General features: G+C 49.9%; 1 protein-coding gene across 10 annotated transcripts in view; it reads left to right on the top strand.

The window, feature by feature from the left end:
• Positions 1 to 22,500, top strand: part of fryl (furry homolog, like) — a 108,027-nt gene that overhangs the window by 13,095 nt on the left and 72,432 nt on the right. For 7 of the 10 annotated variants that reach the window (XR_004164404.2, XR_004164408.2, XR_004164407.2 and 4 more), the window contains exon 1: positions 1,211 to 1,860. The exons of 1 other annotated variant lie outside the window; for it this stretch is intronic. Coding sequence is in view for 1 of the 9 variants with exons in the window: in XM_031574370.2 (XP_031430230.1) it covers positions 14,896 to 14,962 (67 nt within the window). In the remaining 8 variants the exon portion in view is untranslated. Of the gene's footprint in view, positions 1 to 1,210; positions 1,861 to 14,267; positions 14,963 to 22,500 lie in introns of those variants that run through there. 2 more of the 10 variants (XR_004164409.2, XM_031574370.2) reach the window with 2 other exon arrangements.

Here is a 22,500-nt window from a genome sequence, read left to right as displayed (position 1 = left end):
GTGGCAGTGAGTCAGCATTAAGAGGGGGGGGGGGGGCTCTTTGTGCAGAAAAAGGCCTCCCAGTACGGGACACCATCATTGATTGATTTATGGACAACAAACTGTACCCCCCCCCCCATGCACACACACTCCAAAAGACTTGATCAGAGAATGAGTTTTGTTAGATAGCTGCACCTCCCCTACAGACACTCAAAGGTTAGAGCAGAACAGAGACTAGCTAGCCTTCTCAAGAGACGGAGTGAAGTCCTGGCCAGCCTTCTCTTCTCCAGGAGATGTGGAAGGATCTTCTGGGGCTTTGGGCCACTTTCTGCTACGGGGCTGTTTGTGCATCACCTGATGAATGAATGCACCAGTCTTCGAACTCTCTCTGTGTGTGTTTCTGTTTCTTTGAGCGAGGGCGGGACTGAGGGAGAGGGACAGAAGAGGTGTGTTTCTGTGTGTTGGTAGAAATGGGCATGCTAGGCTATTTATGTCTGTACTTGAAGCCAGTACAGTGGCAGGCAGACAAATTCAGGGTGTTTATGCTTCAGAACTCTCTTTTTAGTGTGTGTGTGTGTGTGTGTGTGTACACCATGCATGTTGCTGTATAGGTTACATGCCTGTGTTCATGATAAGCTTTTATCTGTTCTGGCAGATTCCAGGCTGCCGCCACACCCTCTTTTCCTTCTCTTCTCTCTCACTCATTTACCCCAAGGAAGAGTCTACAAACCCCCCCCCCTCTTTCTCTCTGCTCACTCGCTCTCTCTTTCTCTCTCACTCCCCTCTTAGTTTGTCTCCTTTCGTTTCATGTATGGGGTGTGTCCTGCGTGGCCCGCGTTGTGATTGGCCAGGAGCCCAGGTTGCACGTTATCTCCTGTGGAACACGTTCAGGTTCTGCCCCTGATAGCATCCTGGCTCCGCCCACACTGGCTCCGCCCACACTGACATCACTGCCCACCCCTGAGGTGCCTGGCGATTGCTCTTCTTCACTGTGTGTTTTTTTTTTTTCTTTTTTTTTTTCTCCTCCCTCTCTCCTCCTCCCTTTCTCTTTCTCTCTCTCTTCCTGGTTGTCAAGCCCACACAGAGGCACAGGTAGAGAGCGGTGAAGTTTGGAGAAGAGTGAAGACCTGTAGCTGGTGTCAGTCTTTTAGCGTGGTCTAGCACAGCTGGGCTGTGTGTGTGTGTGTGTGTTTGTCACTCTGCCACGGGTTCAGAGAGCCTGTTGCTCTGGGAGTGTTTTTTTTTTTTAAATGTGTGTGTGTCCGTGTGTGTGTTTGCGCTCAATTGCACTACAACCAGGACTTCCAGGTGGAGACTGAAGAGGATTTATATTTGAAAGTTGGGCATTTGTGGATTTTTACATTTAATTTGGAAAACTACACTTGGGAAAGAACACCAGGAAGTGTGATCACACACAGTCTGGTGTTGGTGGCAGTGGTCCCTTGGAGGCTCTTGGATTGTTTGGGACGAGTGATTCAGCAGGGCAGGACTGACGGCTGTTGCCTGGAGAACGGGGTCGCCACGGAGATGGAGCCTGAGGGAGGAAGTGACCTGAGCCCGCGGCCAGAGCGGCGTTTGGAGTAAGCGCGTCCGCTTCGAAGTCTCTGTGTGTGTGTGTGTGTGTGTGTGTGTGTGTGTTTTGTGTGCGCACGCGTGCAGACATGGAGTTCCTCAAGAGCCTCGTTCCCGCGGTCATATCCGGGGACGGGGGTGTGACAGGGCTGGGCGCGGCCACGGAGGTGTTGCCCCGGGACACGGGCCCTCGTCTGCTGAGGATGAAGAGGCTGGGCCTGCTGACCATGGGTCACACCATAGAAGAGGACCAGGAAGGGCTGGCCCAGTCCACCAGGCTCTCCCGCCTCTACAGACACCGGCAGAAAGGTACCGACGGGAACAAACAGGTGGTAGAGAGAGAGAGAGAGAGAGGGGAGGGGAGAATTCCTGATGAAGACACGTGTGTGTGTGTGTGTGTGTGTGTGTGTGTTTACGTGCCCTTCTGTTTAGCTACGCAAGTCTTTGGTGTGTGTGTGTGTGTGTGTGTATGTCTGTGTGCGCAATCGGCTTCTGTCCTTGATCTCATTCAGAACGGCGTGACAGGATAAAATCATTCAGTCGTCCCACTCACTCACACTCGTCGATCTCTCTGTTTGAACCGGAACACAACTGTCCTCTCTGTCGGCCGCTCGTATATGTTTTCCCGCCAGTCCGTCCGTGCTGAATTATCACCCGTAAGGCAGAAGCACCGCGAGGCCCCGGCGGCTGCTCTGCCGCGCTCGAAAGAAGGTCGGAGGTTAAGGTTGAAGTCGGGCTGTAAAATGTAGCGTGGAGATAGCCTAGCGCGATAACTCCCGGCCCTTATCTGGTGGCCCTCCGTGCCCTGGGCTGATGGAGTGCTGCAATAACACGTCGTCTTTTAAAAGCTCTCTCTCTCTCTCTCTCTCCCAGGAACAGCGGAGCAGCTGTTTCAAACACAAACCTTGCAGTGTTTTGGGTCCAAAAATCTTTCGGACACCCCCCCCCTCCCCCTCCCCTATTCCCTTCTCTTTCTGGAATCTTTCCTCTGCCTGCTGGGAGGGGGAGTTTGTATAAATAAACTGTGTAAATAAAATCAGTTTGGGAAAGTTGGAGGGGGGGGGGGGTTCCAATCTCCTGTGTGCACCAATGGTTATGTAACAGACTGGGGCTTAGTCCTGACCTGAGGAAGTGCTGAAAGTGTTGGGAGTCTTGGGACCATTGCTAGCATGATTACTGCCTGGTATACACACACACGCTCTCACACACACACACACACACACACACACACACACACCCACCACCAGCCAAACTACATAGGACTTAAGTGTTTTCCTATCTACTGTTTCTTATCTGCATGTCTATGTATCTATAGACCATGCAAGTCTGTTTGCCATCAGTATGACTAGTTGAAGAGTGCTGTTGTGCACCTGTTAATACAAATCCAGTTAAGCGCTTCTGCGCCTCCAGGATTCTGAGGAAGAAATGTTCTTACGATGGCTGTGGTTGTATAGTCTTACTCCCCCGATGCCTGACTGATTGTGAAGACGCTTGTTTGTTTGCACAGTAAATAAGGTGCAACTCTGTGTGTGTGTGTGTGTGTGTGTGTGTGTCTGTCTGTGTTTGTGGCGTGTGTGTGTGTGTGTGTGTGTGAGGGCATTGGTGTCAGCATGCAGGAACAAGGCTAATGAGATCTCTTCCAGAAAGCTGTCACCTACCGGCTCAGTCCATCAGGTCTGGGCCAGCACTGTATTTCTGACTGGCTAAGGTGTGGAAGTCAGGCTGCATTTAGTTGCTTTTAGCTTGCATCCTGTTGCCAACTCCGTTGCAGTAGGTATGTGGATGGGGGGGGTGGGGGTGGGGGGGGGGAAATGTAAGCTTTCATCATGATTGTTTGAAATGTCCTGGCAGTTGCTTGGCTGAAAACGCAGTACCTTACTAGGATTACGGAAGTGTTTTAGTGAGGAGTTCAAAGTGAAATCGCGTGTTCGTGTGTTCACATGCATGTATACGTGTCTCTACGAGTGTGTGTGTGTGTGTGTGTGTGTGTGTGTGCATTACTCTTCGCTGGTTGTAGAGATGAATCGTGTGTGTGTGTGTGTGTGTGTGTGTGTGTGTGTGTGTGTGTGTGTGTGTGTGTGTGTGTGTGTGTGTGTGTGTGTGTGTGTGTGTGTGTGTGTGTGTGTACGTGTATCGGTAGGGCTTTGTGTCTCAAGCTGCCTGTCTGGACACGCTTGCCCACAGAGCACCGTTAGGCTCCAGAGCACGACTACACACACACACACACACACGTATCCTATCCCAGCAAGCACCTCTGTCTTCTTGAGAGTTTTACACACACACACACACACTTCTCTGGCCCCCAGCAACACTGTAGGCCATGTGCTCTAAAAGGCTTTCTAAAGGCCTGCTCTGAAGCAGTCATTTATTTACACTTCCAACTAGCTTTCTTCTATTTTTTTTTCTTTCTTTCTTTCTTTGTCTCTTCCTCTCTCATTCTCATTTTACAATAATGAATTCTGGTTCGATTTTCCTCCAAAAGTTGCTGAGCGGAATAGAAAAGTGCCCAGTGGCAAAGAGGAAAGTGAGGAGATGGCACTTTGTGGTTGACACTTTTTTGGGGGGGTTTGCCGAGTTCAAAGCCTTCCAGAACACACACACACACACACACACACAAACAAACACACACACACACACACACCGTAGGGCTTTCCTGTTTGGGTACTGCTATGTTTTCTCCAAGTGACTGAATGAATAGCCCTTGCTTTGAGCCAGCAGGGGAAAGAGAAACGCACTTCTAAGGACTGGGGGTAGTTTCAGCACACCTAGTTAGATTCTGAGATAGCTTTAATGTTCTCTGGATCATGTTGTGGTGGCCCAGTCTGTGTCCGGTTAGCTAAAGGGGTAACTTGTAGTTTGCAACTGGTTTGTGTGTTGGCTTTTTGTGGGTAAGGTAGTATGATGTGACCTGAGTTTGGCGTAAGGCAAGTTTTGGTTTAGTTTAAGGATTTATTTAGATGTGGAATAGTGTGGGTTGGAATTGTATTTGTTTCACATGAATATTTATGCCATTAGCAGAAGCTTTTATCCAAAGCAACTTGCATTACAGCATTTGAATTGGAAGGTGTGTAGTAGGGCTGAACGATTTGGGAAAATAATCTAATTGCGATTTTTTTACCAAAATATTGCGATTGCGATTTAATATGCGATTTTTTTTTTTTTTTATCCTCTTTTTTTCCCATCAAAACGTAATGAATGTTTTAAATATGACCAACACAATATTAGATACATTTAGTGTCAAATATTCTTTCCCACATTTTACATTTTTATTTAACTGCTCATTACAGAAACAAGAACAACAAATCGGTGGCTTTGCCACTGTGCATTTAAGTAATTTAAAAAAAGTCATTTTAAGTATAAACACTAGGCATGCACTTTTTAAACACTGTGTGCAAAATGTACCATCTTAAAATTCATTTTTTTTTTTTTTTTTTTTTAGACCACGTTTTTTAATCGCGAACGTTGCGGTTAGAAAATCGCGTTGTATCATATCGCGATTTAATCGCAAATGCAATTAATCGTTCAGCCCTAGTGTGTAGGAGCATCAGACCCATGACCTTGGTGGTGTAACCAGTTGGGTGACCTGAGTTCAGACCTCAGACACTGAAGGAGTCACCTGAAGGCGGAACACCCCGAGATGGCATGACACTTTCGGTACGTACACATGCCAGCGTATTGATGGAAGCTAAGTTCTAAATCCCATTCATTTCTGTTGGGAGGCAATCCATTGTGACGTAGACCAGCGATTTGGCCGAAGCGAGCGACAAAAGTTGGGGGAAGTTTAATCCTATGCAAATGAGGAGCAATTTTCGCCGGCAGCGGCCAATCAGATTGTTTGGTGTTGTCTCTGACGGTTTGAAAATTGCAGGACTATGGCGTCGTTCGGTCGTTTAATTTGCTATAAAGAAAGGCTTGGATGGCCTTGTAAGGGGTTGTTGTTGTTCCTGGTATGTTAGATATTTAATCCTGGGCTTACTTTAACAGAATGACAGTTTTGATATAAAGACAAGTGACTAGATAGCCTACTAGCTGGCTAGCCTGCTAACTAGCTCACTAGTACAGTCTGTTATGCTATTTCCACACGCTACGCCACGCCCACTCAAAGCGATGGAAGCGTTTCACGTCGTGTTCGTACCGTTTGACCAGATGCTTAGGTTGGTGTGTGTGTGTGTGTGTGTGTGTGTGTGTGTGTGTGTGTGTGATGTGGTTGTTTTGAATAGTAGTAGTAGTAGTAGTAGTAGTAGTAGTGAGGTATAGAGTGTGGTGTGGGTGGTCGGGGTTGATGAGACCCTCACCTGGAAGTGTGTGCGCTTGAAGAAACTTGCTCTCAAGATGCTCAGCTCGTGCATGTGCAACACACACACACACGCGCGCAGACGCAGTCGGACACCCAGACAGGCTACATATCCTTGTTCCCATGGGGCTGTCTTTCAGCAGCAAAGCTCTATGAAACATCACAAGTGAAAGCCATTTTTCTGAATAGAAACTTATATTTGTCTTTAGGCAAAGTAAATAATGTATTGTTTAAAGGGTGATTTAAAGCAACAATAAGGACTTCTTAGCAAGCTAACTACATAAAAGGCATGCAAAAACCTTGCAAACACCACCAATAGCCTAGTTGACACTGATAGAAGCTTGCCAACACAGTAACTGGTGTCTTTTGGCAGTATAGCTGGCAATGTCATGCGTGTGAAAGCTTTTCTTCCATTTTTGCAAGGTGTTCCAGCCAGGAAACACAGAACTACATAGTGCATATCCTGGATGGCTAGTGGGGAAGACACAGGTGTTTATCTGCCCTTCACATGACCATATGCTATCAAAATGTATTTGAGGATGGTACCAAAACCTAGTTGCCTATAAAACCATACCTCAAAAAGTGTCAAATTGTTGCAGTGTTACATGAAGGTTATATATGAAGGTACCGATACCGTGACTCAAAAAAACATGATGCCCACCAAACCACGGGCCCACTATACTATACTATTTCTCTCTCTCGTTCTCTTTTTCTCTCTCTTTCTTTCTTTCTCTCTCTCCTTCCTTCTCTCATTTGTCATGTAAGCACACAATGACATCAGCAGGCTTTGGGATGTGTCCTGTTTGCTGTGAGTGATGAGATTAAGGCAGTTATTTGGTTAAAGGGTGCTGACGCTCTCCTGCTGAAAACACAAGGGTGTGTTTGAATCAGGAGTTTGTGTGTTTTGTGTGTGTGTGTGTGGCTTTGTGTGGCCCTTGTTGAACTTGTCAGGCTTGAGCAGGTAAAGGAGTGTTTCTAGTTGAGTGGTAGCTTTCGTAGCTTCTCTTTGTCTCTGTGAAAGTGCAGTGCTAAGAAGAACGATTGTTCTTAACTAATGATTGTTCGTAACAGTCATAAAATGTCTGTGTGCCACTGTGGATGCTGCCCCAATATATTTATATCCATTTACGCCTTCTCTTCTCCTGGGATAAACTAATTGGTTTTAGGCAAATCCGTCTGGACATATGGGCTATGACACCTGAGTAGGTTGCCAGTGATTTGATAGGTTATGGTGTGTGTGTGTGTGTGTGTGTGTGTGTGTGTGTGTGTGTGTGTGTGTGTGTGTGTGTGTGTGTGTGTGTGTGTGTGTGGTTGAAGCAAGTCGGAACACACATCACCAAGACAAGTCCCTAGTTACATCAGTATTCAGATTTAACTATGACTCATAGGCCTGTGTGTGTGATGAGCATTTCCTCACGACATGATTCATGTCATCCATACAGAAGAGAAAGGCGGACAGTTGAACACAGATGCCTCTGACACTCTCACACACACACACACACACACACAAACACACACACGGCAGAAACCACTTTGAGACAGCCCATCAGATCCAGGGTATAATGACTGTGAATAGAGCAAGCGTGTTTCTTTGAATGGCTTGAGCTACTTTACCTCTCTCTCTCTCTATCTCTCTCTCCTCCCTCCCTCCCTCCCTTTCTTTCTTTCTTTCTTTCTTTCTTTCTTTCTTTCTTTTTCTCTCTCTCTCTCTCTCTCCCCCCCCCTCCCCCCGCCCCTCCCTCTCTCCCTCCCTCTTCACTACAGTGAGTCTGTCTGCAGGCCGACTCCAGAATGACTCAGCGTTCACTCCAGCCGCATTTGGCATTCAAATCCTGGCAGAGCTGGTGCTCCCCCAGTCTCCCCCCCCCCCTCTCCCTCTCTCTCTCTTTCTCTTTCTCTCTCCCCCCCCCCCCCCCCTCTTCTCTCTCTCTCTTTCTCTCTCTCTCTGATAGACGGGAGGAGCGGGAGCTGCTGTGGTAGGGCGTGGACCCGTGGTTCTGTGTAAGAGCAACCATCACCGCTGCTGCCACAGTGGCAGTCCCCACCCAACCCCCCCCACTCCATCCCTAACCCCCCCATCCCTAACCCCACTCCAGACAGCTCTTCTGTCTCGGCGAGGTGGATACGGGCGGGGGATGGGGGATGGCTGACCTTGGGTGTCACGCCAGTGTGTGCCGGCTCCTCTCTAATCATCTCTCTCGTGGGCAGAGGCGGTGAACTCCCTGGTGAGCTCACCTCCGTCAGACCAGCAGGAACAGCCATGCCGGCCCCGCCCCGCCCCTGCCTCCATCCCAGTTGCCTGCCTGCCTCCATCCCAGTTGCCTGCCTGCCTCCATCCCAGTTGCCTGCCTGCCTCCATCCCAGTTGCCTGCCTGCCTGCCTCCCAGTTGCCTGCCTGCCTGCCTGCATGGGTACAGGGAGATGGCAGTGCAGACAACAAACAGGATCTGCGCTCACTGCTCGTGCTCAGTTCAAATCCCAGGTGGACTACTGGGTCAGTGCTTCATAAGCAATCCGACTGCTGTGCTAGCTGTAGCCGCTGCTGCTGCTGTGCTGCTTGTGTTGTTGCTGCATCTTGTTGTTAGCGCTGTGCTGTGCTGTGCTGTGCTGTGCTGTGCTGTGCTACGCTCTGCTACGCTGTGCAGGAGGGGAGACATTTCCCACCCCAGATCAGAGGCCAACCTGGCTAAACAACAAACAAACATGAGAACAATAGCCTGAACCATACCACAGAGACACACACACACACACACACACACACACACACACACACACACACACACACACACACACCCAGGACAGGCACACCGAACAACACACACACACACACACACACGGAGGCACACACACACAGCACCGGAGGCCACACACACCACACACACACACACGGAGCACACACACACACACACACACGGAGACACACACACACACACACACGGAGACACACACACACACACACACACACACGGAGACACACACACACACGGAGACACACACACACACGGAGACACACACACACGGAGACACACACACACGGAGACACACACACACACACGCGGAGACACACACACACACACACGGAGACACACACACACACACGCGGAGACACACACACACACACACGCGGAGACCACACACACACACACACGCGGAGACACACACACACACACGCGGAGACACACACACACACACGCGGAGACACACACACACACACGCGAGACACACACACACACACGCGGAGACACACACACACACGCGGAGACACACACACACACGCGGAGACACACACACACACACGCGGACACACACACACACACACACGCGGACACACACACACACGCGGACACACACACACACACACACGCGACACACACACACACACGCGGACACACACACACACACACACGCGGAGACACACACACACACACACGCAGACACACACACACACACACAACGCGGAGACACACACACCACACACACACACACACACACACACACACACACACGCGCGGAGACACACACGGAGACACACACACACACACACGGAGACACACACACCACACACGGAGACACACACACACACACGGAGACACACACACACACACGGAGACACACACACACACACGGAGACACACACACACACACGGAGACACACACACACACACGGAGACACACACACACACGGAGACACACACACACACACGGAGACACACACACACACACGGAGACACACACACACACACGGAGACACACACACACACACGGAGACACACACACACACGGAGACACACACACACACACGGAGACACACACACACACACGGAGACACACACACACACACGGAGACACACACACACACACGGAGACACAAACACACGGAGACACACACACACACACACACACACACACACCACACACACACACACACACACACAAAGACATGCAAACAGGATGAAGGGAGAGGTCTGAGGTTTGATGAATACCTCCTGTTGGGTGTACTCCACTGTATCCTTATCAGACAGGCCTCACGCACACACACACACACACACACACACCGACTGGGAGTGGTGGTAATGTGCTGCCATTGCTTTGGAAGCCTCTCGGCAGAGGAGAGGAGACCGCGGAGAACAAAGGGTCCGCTGCCTCTCCCGAGGGGACGGATCATGGCCGCCGTGAGGTTCAGCATCACATCTCCTTCCAGACGCCAGTTTCTCAGGCTCTCTTATCGGGCCTCAGAAGCGGTCCCAGCCGGAATGGCTTTCTCACGTTAACGGCTCTGACTGGTGCCTATGCTGGCTGAATTGCTTGTAGTTTTGCAAAGGCTTGTGGGGTATGTAGTTTTTCCATTCACCTCTACTGGGGCAGCAGGGTGACGCAACCTTCGCCCCTCGCCTGTCCTCTGCCGCCCTGGAACAGAGGGGGAGGGAGGTCACTGCTAGAGTTACCGCCCGTATCGATTTGTTCTCGCACTCTCCTGCACACACACACACACACACACACACACGTATCGCTCGGAGTCGGAGAACACTCAGCGCAGGAAGTGCTTCTTTCTCGCTGCCCCCTGAGACTCGCTGCACTTGCAGACTGTCTGGAGTCAGGAGAACAACAGTCAGTCACACAACGCACCGCACCACACACACACACGCACACACACCGCACCACATCGCTCAGGGACGCCTGCACTTACCTGCCTCTCATTCTTTACCTGCAAATGGCCGCCCTTTCCCGTTAATAGGCTGCTTTTGGGATGGCAGATGCATAATGCACTGAGGGAAACCTCTGTGGGGTGCTTCTGTGTTTTTTAATGGAGTCTCAAGACATCGCTTTCTTGCCTGGCAATGGAAACCTGTAGAATTAGAAAAGGGTAGGGTGAACATGTTCCAGTTCCCAGCAATGCTGTTATCTGTGTTAAACATGGCTGACAAATTAGATGGCCCAGATTGAATCCACGGGATTATTGATGAATTGTGTTCGATATTCATGTCATTCCATAACAGTTAAATGAACCATGTTAGTATGTCGGTGTTAACGTCATTAAAGAAATGATGCCAGTATACATCCATCATCTCACATGTACCAGTCTCCATAGCCGTAAGCTTCGTCACAGGATGGAGAAACCGTATTCATGACCATTCTGCTGGCTGCCACCCTGTGTGCAAACCTTAGTGCGACAGCACAGCCTGGGAGAGCTTGTGGCGGTTGGCCTTACGTAATCCACCCAGGCGGGGAGGGAGGGAGGGAGGGAGGGGCAGGGCCTGGGGTTAGGGCTGGGTAGGCTCCTGGCAGCCCGACTGACAAAGCCACTGGCACCCACGCAGGCCCGCGCTCTGTTGACTGTGGAGCAGCATTCCTGCAGAGATGATGGCAGAGTCCTGCTGTTTACACCAAACACAGGCAGAACAGGGCCCTGTGTGTGTCTGTTTGTGTGTGCGTGTATGTGTGTGTGTGTTTGATTGTGTCTGTCTGTGTGTGTGTGTCTGTCTGTCTGTCTGTCTGTCTGTCAGTCTGTCTGTCTGTTTGTACATGTGTGTGTGTGTGTTTCTGTCTGTCTGTCTGTGTGTGTGTGTGTTGTGTGTGTGTGTGTGTGTGTGTGTGGTGTGTGTGTGTGTGTGTATATCTGTGTGTGTGTGAGCCATACATGGTTAGAAGTAGTGTTAAGAGAGACTGAGCGAGAGAAGAGAGGATCCCCACAGGATTAGTGTCTTATGAAACACTGTTCAGCTGCGAGCTCATCCAGCAGAGAGCATGGACTTCATTGAGGGGGGTATGGAGGGTGGATATCCGTGTGGCCCCGTCTCTGAGACCCTCAGGGCAGAACGCCCTACACCCCCCCCAGCCCGCTCCCCCTGTGACGTAGCCTGGCGAGTCTTAGCCTAGCGTTTATTAGCATACATTTGCAGGTCCAAAATTCCTTTAGCATGTACGCTTTCACACTACATCTAGATTTCCACCAGTAGCCCACGTGTGTGTGTTCCTGTCGGAGTCAAACCCATGGGCTTGTTGTAGCTCTAGCCGTTGCTTTACCAGATGAGACACAGATAATAATAATAATAATAATAAAACTTTATTTATATAGCACCTTTCATGCAAAAGAATGCAGCTCAAAGTGCTTTACAGCAAATACATAATATGCACAAAGAAATTACATGCACATAAAAATAGACATCAAAGAAACATAACTCAGATATAGTGCAAAAAATAAATAAAATGTAATCTAACCCCTTAATATCACAAGTAGAGATTTAAATTAAAAGTATTTTTATATATATATATATATATATATATAGATAGTGCGCAGTGGTAGCTAGTTAAAGGCTAATGTGAAGAGGTACGTTGTGCAGAAGAGACACGGAAGAGACACGGAAACACAGTGAGCCTTGTGAGTCTGGTTCTGGCTTGGTTACGGATCAGTCCCGTGCAGTCTTGTGTAATGGGTGAGGTGGGACGGTCATGTGTTCTGAGACGGACGGGCCTGATCTGAGGTCAGTTGTGGGAGACTGTTGAAGTCTGACCCAGTATGAGGATGAGTGTGTCGTCTTCAGCTCTGCCGGAGTGCACTGCAGTGCAAATGGAGAATGACAGACACAATGCAGGTCTTTATATAGAGATGGTGTGTGTGTGTGTGTGTGATTGATGGATTGTGTGTGTGTTTGTTTGTTTACAATGCCGGGTTCCCGCTTTGCATAACTCCAGTAGGGCGGGTCCCATCATGTGATGTGGTGAAAGAGAGAGAGAGAGAGCGAGAGGACAGATTTGAACAAGTGAAGCTGGCGAAATGGAAAAATGGAGCATTGTTATCCAATCCTGCCCTCTCCCCATCCAAGAAGAATCTGATGTTTGTTTGTGTGGCCTGTTTTATCTGCTTAGACTGCAGTCAGATGGTGTCATGTGCTCATGCTTCTCTGTCTGTGTGTGTGTGTGTGTGTGTGTGTGTGTGTGTGTGTGTGTGTGTGTGTGTGTGTGCGTCTAGGTGTGTCTGTGTGTGTGTGTGTGTGTGTGTGTGTGTGTGCGTCTAGGTGTGTCTGTGTGTGAGAAACAGAAAGGTGGTGGTGGGGATATGTCCTGTGTTGCTTCTGCATTGTTTAAGCATCTTGTGGACATTTCCTGTGTGTGTGTGTGTGTGTTTTCTGTCACGGTCAGTGATCTGTAATGTAGGTCCTATAGGCTTCAGCACACTGGTGTTGAAGAGATTTAGATTAGATGATTGATCCACCTCCGTTACAGTGGTACACTAGAGTGTGAGTTGCGTAATGTGTGTTACCACTGTATGTGCGTCTGGCAGATTGAGTGTGTGTGTGTGTGTGTGTGTGTGTGTGTGTGTGTGTGTGTGTGTTGTGTGTGTGTGTGTGTGTGTGTGTGTGTGTGTGTGTGTGTGTGTGAGAGAGAGTGAGTGATATACCTGGCAGGCGCTGTTGATTCTCCCCACTTTAAGTTACATAACGCGCGTGCGTGTGTGTGTGAGAGACATGGGGTGGCATGGACAGGATTAGCTCCCCTGTGTTTTAATAACATTGGTTGTTGTGCCAGGGCAACGCCTACTGCCGCGGGCAGGTGTTTGGTGAGCTGGCAAGGAGAATATGTGTGTGTGTGTCACCTCTGGCTCTATTTGTGATCCACGTCACTGTCAGAAGGCCCCATGAAGAACATGCCAGAAGCACACGAAAAAGAATTCCAGGCTGACATTCTTTCATCTTCTCTCTGCAACTCCCTCACTCCCTCTCCTCCTCATCTCCTCTCCCTCCTCCTCCTCTTCCTCTCCTCTCAGGGTTTGATTATGCTGCAGAGATGACACATCACTATTGCTTGGGTCTGTGGAGGATGTGTGCCTTTGATAGGCCACCACAGAGAGAGAAAGAATGAGGGGAAAAAAGAGAGAGGAGAGGAGAGGGAGAAGTGCAGTAGCAGCTAGAATGACATGTATTAAAAGCGCTGGACAGCGGCCAGCCTGCGCTGGCAGCGTGTTGATGACGTCACTGCCCCCCCAACCCCCCCAACCCCACCCCTTCTCACCCCCCAGCCACTGAAACAAACGCTCTCTGTTTGGGGGAGGGAGGGAGGGGGGGGGAGTAGTCAGCGTGCATTACAGAGGCAACAGAAGCAAGGGGCAGGAGGGAGGGGGCATGTACAGAGGGGAGGGTACTGACTGAGCGAATGGAGCGAGCGAGTGAAAGGGAGTGAGAGGGGTAGAGAGAGAAAGAGAGAGAAAGAGAGAGAGATACACGAGCTGATGTGGAGTGCATGCGTGCGGGCAGGCGGGCACTAGGACTGAGGCGCACACAGGAAGAGAGGCGAGGAGGAAGCGAGCAGCAGCCGATTACCCCCCCACCCCACCACCCCTCTCTGCTGGGAAGAGCCCGCTCACTCTGTCTCTCTCTCTCTCTCTCTCTCTCTCTCTCTCTGCACCCATTCTCCCCTCTCTCTCCCTCTCACACACACTCGCACAGACACTCAGTCACTCACACACAGGCACAGTCGTGCTCGCTCGCTCACTCGCTCGGGCTTACACCGGAAGTTTCTGTCAGTGCTCCGCTCCTCTCCCATCACGCAGCAGCCGGCTCAGGATGCGCGACTCGGTGGATTGGCTATTGGACCGGCGCTTCGGATCACTTTTCTAACGGGACGGCACACACACACCTCTCACTGTCCCGTTCCCTCGCTTTTTTTTCTTTTCTTCTTTGGTCTTTTTTTTTTTCCCGGGCTGTTTTTTCCTCTCCGCTGAACTTGCCTCTCCCGATGGGCCTCTCTCCACCCAGCAGCTGATCTGTGTGTTTGTGTGTGTGTGTGTGTGTGTGTGTGTGTGTGTGTGCAAATGTGTGTGTTTAGCAGCATGCACCCCAACACTAGCCTGAGTGGAGGCTAAAACTTCAGAGCCAAGGAGGCTGAGTGTGTGTGTGTTTGTGTGTGCTCGCATATCCGCGTGCGTGTTTGTGTGTGTGTGTGTGTGTGTCTGGGAGCGCCAGAACACAAGGAAGCTGGAGTGTGAGGCTAGCGGAACTGGCCGGCCCATCTCGTGCCTTTTCATTTCTTACCCACAATTCCCGGGTGGCGTCATGCTGAGCCTGCAGGACTCGGTATTCTTTGAGATCAGCATCAAGTCTCTTCTCAAGTCCTGGAGCTGTGAGTATACCTCAGACGCTGACGTAAACACACACACACACACACACACACACACACACAACACACACACGCACACGCGCACGCGCACGCGCGCTTTGGTATCAGAACCCAGTAGCAAACACACTTGAGCTAAGCTAAGGTCTGATCTGACCTGAGTTCAACCATTTAAGACACTGTTTAGTGTCTTTGTCTGCATTGTGAAAAGTGTGTGTGTGTGTGTGTGTGTGTGTGTGTGTGTGTGTGTGTGTGTGTGTGTGTGTGTGTGTGTGTGTTGTGTGTGTGTGTGTGTGTGTGTGTGTGTGTGTGTGTGTGTGTGTGTGGTGTGTGTGTGTGTGTGTGTGTGTGTGTGTGAGAGACATGTATCTGCGGCTGCTTGAAGGATGGCTTGTCGATTGTTGTGCACTTACCTTGCCCTCACACTTGATCTCCATCGGGTGATCAGACACATGCCTGCATGCTTGATCGATCACTCACTCAATCTCTCTCTCTCTCTCTCTCTTCTCTCTCTCTCTCTCTCTCTCTGTCCGTCACACACACACACGTATAACTCGTGTTTTAGCGCTCTTATCTACCTGCACAAACATTGTTGTCGATAGACATATTTGTTTTTTTGTTAATGACACACTTCAACTGTCATTAAAGTAGACACTCCCTAACACCTGCGCACACACACACACACACACACACTCACAACAGAAAACACACAGGTGCTGGGTGGGTGCCACTGTAAGTAAGGGTGCACCTCTTATAGCCTGTGTGTGTGTGTGCACTCGGCACTCACACACTCCTGCTTATCTCACTACCTGTGTGCACCTGAGGGTGTGTTGGTCCCGGCTCTCTCTCTTGAGAGCATACACACACACACACACACACACACACATAAGCAAACACAGACACGCGTATCAGCCATATCGGGCTATTTTAAACACGCTATCACAAGGGCTGACCCCACATGTACCCGACACCCGAGACGTTCACGTTTCACAGTGGGCAAACTTGGCTTCAGTTCCCCTGTGTGTGTGTGTGTGTGTGGTCTGAACAGGTATGTGGTATGTGTTGAAACCATGTGAAATCTGAGAGATATAGAATCCACTCCTTCCTCTTCTCTTCTCTTCTCTTCTCTCTCTTCAGACCTCTGAGGCTCTGTTTTTCCCTGATGGGGCGTCTGCAGATTCAGACACTGATCACACACACACACACACACACACACACACACACACAATTTCTCAGAGGGCACATCCTGCTGTGTGTGGTGTGTGTGTCTGTGTGTGTGAGTGCTTTTATAGCCCTGATAGCATCTTCTCTACCTCATGAGCGCTCTCTCTCTCTCTCTCTCTCTCTCTCTCTCTCTCTCTCTCTCTCTCTCTCTCTCTCTCTCTCTCTCTCTCTCTCTCTCTGTGTTTGTCTCTCTCTCTTTTGTCCAGTGGGATTGCTAATGTTTCCCCTCATTGATCGCTCTCGTCATTGACTTCCATTACGACACAGATACACACACACACACACACACACACAGTGCTGTGCTGGAGCGAGGGCTCAAACATGCCCACATCCTGTGCCTGTGGTTGTGCCTGGTCCCTTCTCAGTCAGTCTGCCCCTGAGAGGGTCAGGTGTCGCGTGGATCAGAGGTCAGCTAGATGTCTTTACCCTGAGTGTGTGTGTCTCTGTGTGGTGTGTGACGGTGTGTCTCTGCGTGTGTGTGAGATGCAGATTAGCCCGAGTTTTGCAGGGGGCACAGTGGATGGAGTCAACCCACACAGCCTGTCCCTTCAGACAGCAGTCCCATTAGCTTCTCAGTCATGCAGCTGTGTGTGTGTGTGTGTGTGTGTGTGTGTGGTGTGTGTGTGTGTGTGTGTGTGTGTGTGTGTGTGTGTGTGTGTGTGTGTGTGTTGTGGTGTGTGTGTGTGTGTGTGTGTGTGTGTGTGTGTGTGTGAGAAAAGCAGATCTGTGTTAGCTATGACAGAAGCCCATGTGGAGCCTGACTGCACAGCCCGTGTTTGCAGCGCAGGATGCGTGCGTGCAGGCCACTAATTAGTTCAGTCAGCGCTGCGGCCGCTAGCCGCGGGGGAACAGCCATCTCCCACCAAATCCCATTCCGTCTCTGTTAGCAGCCGCTAGCCGTGGGGAACAGCCATCTCCCACCAAATCCCATTCTGTCTCTGTTAGCAGCCGCTAGCCGCGGGGAACAGCCGTCTCCCACCAAATCCCATTCCGTCTCTGTTAGCAGCCGCAGCGAACGTGCTAACGCTAACGGACCACCAGGGGCCAAGTCCGTGTCTTCCCCCTAGCGTTTGTCTTTAAGGGGCTGACTGGCTGTGCTGGCTTGATGGAAGCCTGTGCCCCCGGCTACACGCAATAAACTTTCAATGCCTCCCTCCGCCTGCCAGGAGTCGTTCAGCAGTTCGAGCTAAACGAGGTTGCTGTGACGATCCGTGACGGACATTGCAGCAGCACCTCCGTGAGTTTTCCGATCCAACCTCCTGCCATGGGTGGGTTCCCCCCCCCCGGAGGCATTTATAGGCTGGCAGACCCTCCCCTGGAGGTGACGCCCTCCTGCCAGGTGTGACGCAGTCAAAGGACTAGCTGGACTGGGCTGGCCTGGACCACACATCCTCCATAGGCTGTACACCGACCGTAGAACCTGTAAATGATTTTAACAACGTGATTTCAATGGGGTGCATATCTCTCAGTCCCTGCTTTGTCAGCTGCGGGGTCACCTCAGAGGATTATGATGCTTCATGGCGAGAGATTAAGAGAGCTGCCGTCATGGGTCCATAGGGGAGAGATGGCTCGGTGTAAACTCAGGCCTCCGCAGCTGATACCAGCTGTTCTGAGATCAGTGAAATAGGAGCAGTTTGCATTGGGTGACGGTCTGTTAGCTGGACTTTACAGGGTGAACCGGCACCACGTGGGCTCCATCAGCTATGGGCAAACACCTGCTTTCATAGAGGAGTCCGCTGCTGGCTATACATCAGGGCTGTGTGGAAGTGAGACAGAGAGTGTGTCGGTGTGTGTTGGAGTGTGTATGTGTCACTAGTAGTGTGTGTGTGTGTGTGTGTGTGTGGTGCTGGTCCTCTGGGTGTTGGTTTTTGTTGTGAATGCCTTATTTTCCCCCAAACACACATCCGGAGTGCCGGGCTCAGCTGGCCTGGATGGCGGCCGTTGGCCCGGCAGCCCACTCCGACCGGCCAAGAGAGCTCCCAGCATGCGGGTGGGTAAACAACAGGCTTGGGGGGGCAAACAGATTCCCCCTCTCCTTTTCTCTCCAACTCTCTCTCCCTCTCTCTCTAACTCTCTCTCCCTCTCTCTCCCTCTCTTTCCACTCACTCTCTCCTTTTGGTCTTTCTTTGCTCTCTCTGTCTGTGCCAAGTCCTGTTCGTTGGGCCTCTCAGCCCAGACAATGACAAGTGAGGCCTAGTTTCAACGGCTGTCAACATGCCATCCCGCGCTCCCCTCTCTCTTTCTCCTCCTCTCTCCATCTATCTCTCTCTCTCTCTCTCTCTCTTTTTTTTTCTTTCTCCTCCTCTCTCTCTCCCTCTCCCTCTCTCTTTCTCCTCTCTCTCTCTTTCTCCTCCTCTCTCTCTCTCTCTCTCTCTCTCTCTTTTGCTCGTCTTTCGTTTATTTGCCCTCTTCCCCTCAAAGGCTCTCTGAAACAACTGTGTGAATTTAGAACATTCTAGCAGCAGAGGGGGAGAAGAGGAACATTGGTTTTTCTCTGGGTTGCTAGCTAGCTTTTTGCTCTGGCTCCTTATAAAAGCGTCATTGTTAGCAAGACGATACCTCTTCATTAAGGTGTGTGTGTGTGTGAGAGAGTTTGGGGCATGAATCATTGCCTTGGGTGCCTTTCTTTCTGTTTCTACAGGGTTTGGAGAAGGAGGTCAGTGCTTGAATCTGGGCATGTCGAGACATTCCTATAATCATGTTACCACTCTGCATGAACACACTCACTTGCATGAAGTCATTCCCTCATACACACAGGCTTGTTCCCAATGCACGCAGGGAACAGGGAAGGGAATGTGTGTGTGTGTGTGTATGTGTGTGTGTGTGATACAGTAAGGGAAAGTGCCATCAGCAGGATGCATATTGTTGATGCCACATTATCAACCCACGTTTGCTCCCTCACTCTGTCCTGTCAGCTCATTCACTCTGCAGAGCTGTGGCTGTCATCTCACAGCATTGTGTGTGTGTGTGTGTGTGTGTGTGTGTGCGTCACTGTGTGTGTGTGTATGTGCGTGCGTCACTCTCTCTCTGTGTGTTTGTGGCCGTCATCTCACAGCATTGTCTGGGTGTGTGCGCATAAACTCAAGGTTGTGTAGTGCGTGTGAACCAGGGAGCAAAATAAACTGGGCTGGTAGATGAATTGCATAATTTTTCTTTCATAACATAATGTGTGTACGTATCAGTTATACACTTTCTTCGGGTGTTATTTTCATTTCATTGTACACGACATAAAGACTGGATTTAAGAAATGAGGTAAATGATGCTTCTAGTATGGATGGATCATTTATTTATTAGCATTATTTTATGTTCATAGAATTCATACTTGTTCAACCTTAAAATGTACTTAAATCACCAAACTAATAATCAGTCACTAAATCAATGTAGAGTGTCTGTCTGTTATGGCGGTGCGAGCTCTTGATGGCCTTGGCTTTCATAATGGACGAGCCGACGACCAAAGGATTTAGCCTCCTCTTGTCCTTCGCGTCTGCTCTACAAACACTGTACCGTTAGAATCGCTAATCGATTGCATAGCATATTGCATACGGGAGCTATAGGTAAGAGATTGCATAGCATATCTCTGAACATAAAAGCATAAAATTGATGATATGAAGAAGACACGTGGTCTTACCGTACTAAGCAATGGTGAAGTAATGATGAGACCAGCAACATTTGACTATTATTATTATCATTAATATTCTACAGTAGCCCGAGATGGAAAGTTTTGTCACCAAAGTGGGTTCCTACTGTATTCAGACAGCGACTGATTTCTTTCTTTCTTTTTTGTTAAGTCGGTGAATCCTGGTCATCGTTAGTAAGCCTAATCAACTGAAATGGGAAATTTGTCATCTTTACTTAGACGTCATCAAACTTTAACAACAAATTGACCACATTTATTTGTGAAGCTGTGTACATGTAGAAGCCTAGTCTTAAAGGCCTGACTCAATGTGAGAGCCATCTCTGAAAAATCCGTCCATCCAGCCACAACTCACAAAAAGTTGCATGTTTATTTCATCACGACAGTTTGGAGAGGAAAACCTGCATAATGAAATCCAACAATGAAGAACTACCTATTTTTAGACTGAACTGGTGAATTAGTTCTCACAGGACGCTAACGAAGACAGGCCTGCTGTGCTGTTGTTCTACAACTTTTGACATGGCAGCTCGTTATCGCTTTCTATTCCATCTTCTTCTCTAAATGTACAGTTTGCCTTTTAAATTGACAGGGGCATCAACACGTGCCGATTGGAGGCTGGGTCTCTGATGGGTCACGTTGTTCACCGCTTGTAGCTGTCGTCTATGGCTCTCACTGGGATACCGAACTGAACTCCGTAACTATGCGGCAGTACTCAACGTTAAAGCAGAAACTTGAGAATTCATGTAACTGCTTGAGGGCCCGACTAGGCTGCCTGCAACCCCTCACTCACACTGAATGTTCTCACCTCACCCCCTTGGCATTAGAAGCTTCGGTCGTAATGGTTGCCTCAGGTTCCACCACATTGGTGGTAGCAGGAGAAGTTCTTCGGATTGTGGAATTGTGAAGCTTGTGTTCTGTGTTTCACCTCCCCCCTCCCGCTCCTCCCCCCTCTCGCTCCTACCCCCTCCTGCTCCTACCCCTCTCCCTGTCGTGTAGTTTTGGCTAGCTGGTTTAAGATGATGAGATGGAAGACACAGACAACCGAAGTGTTTTTTTTAAAGATGAGCAGCACCTGTATTTTACACGCCAGAGCGGTGCAGCAACGGCCACCATTCTCACGCCGACACACGGACACACGGACACACGGACACACGGACACACGGACACACGGACACACGGACACACGGACACACGGACACACGGACACACGGACACACGGACACACTCTCCAGCCTGTTGGCCCCTGCCGGGTGTTCATTTTGCACCCTGGTGTGAACCCATTGTTTTTGTATGTTCAGGACTATATGGTTAGAGTTCATGTATGTGAGGGGCATTGAAGTCTGTTGAATGAGTTGTGTGTGTGTGTGTGTGTGTGTGTGTGTGTGTGTGTGTGTGTGTGTGTGTGTGTGTGTGTGTGTGTGTGTGTGTGTGTGTGTGTGTGTGTGTGTGTGTGTGTGTGTGTGTGTGTGTGTGGTATAGCTCCTCTGGGTTTGGTTGTCCTCTTCCCCTGATTGCGGTAAGGCGTGTACCCATAGTGGCCCTCTCTTCCCAGGCAGGGAGGATGCCACTAATCACCATGACAATAGCAGCCTCATCCACTCCCTTGAGGTCGGTGGCATCCCCGGCATGATGCAGACACCCCCCAACACACACACACACACACACACACACACACACACCTTAGCATATTGGCATATTGGCTAAACAGACATATGTACCAAATGTGCACACTCATTAAACAAAGAAAGACGATTACAAAACAAGTCCACACACACACACACACACACACACACACACACACACACACACACACACACACAGAGGCAAACCGAATACAGAGTGTGCTTTTTCTCCATATTCAGAGCTGCGTCTTGATTCTGTTAAAGTGGGGGTCTGTGTGCCGTGCCACATCAGGAATACTCTGCATGGCTGGCATGGTTCACAGATCTACAGTGTGTGTGTGTGTGTGTGTGTGTGTGTGTGTGTTTGTGTGTGTGTGCCGTGCCACATCAGGAATACTCTGCATGGCTGGCATGGTTCACAGATCTACAGCCTTCGCCACAGCTGAGCCAACTGGCCTGAGAGAACTAGCAGTCTCACTCTGCTGTGTGTGTGTGTGTGTTTGTGTGTGTGGCTACACATGTTCCCAGAAACTGATGGACTAGTGCTAGATCAATGGCGGCCAGTTCCTCGAGCGCGAGGGCACAAATCACTTGGCCGTGTGTCGTAGAGCGACGTAATGCACGGCCAAACGGGCAGATTAGCGCGTTGACTCGCGGAGATCAGCGTCCGCTGCTGTGAGTGTGGGAGAGTGTGTGTGTGTGTGTGTGTGTGTGTGTGTGTTAATGTCCGCTGCTGTGTGTGTGTGTGTGTGTGTGGGAGAGAGTGCGTGTTAATGTCCGCTGCTGTGTGTGTGTGTGTGTGTGTGTGTGTGTGTTAATGTCCGCTGCAGAGGCTTTTACAGGCAGCTGTAATCACGTCATGCCAGACACCTGATCTGCAGAGAGCGCTCTCAGATCAATGCCCTCTGGTCTCAGCACCCCATCTGGAGCCTGTGTGTGTACGTGTGTACGTGTTTGTGTGTGTGTGTGTGTGTGTGTGTGTGCTTCCTGATCGATAACCACAGGCCTTAGTGCTCCATGTGGGCCTACATTCATGATGATATCATTTGTGAATGAATGAATGA

The sequence above is a fragment of the Clupea harengus genome, chromosome 10, assembly GCF_900700415.2.
Source record: "Clupea harengus chromosome 10, Ch_v2.0.2, whole genome shotgun sequence".
NCBI classification, from domain to species: Eukaryota; Metazoa; Chordata; class Actinopteri; order Clupeiformes; family Clupeidae; genus Clupea; species Clupea harengus.
Note: the sequence above shows the minus strand (reverse complement) of the source record. Positions and strands in the feature narration are given on the sequence as shown.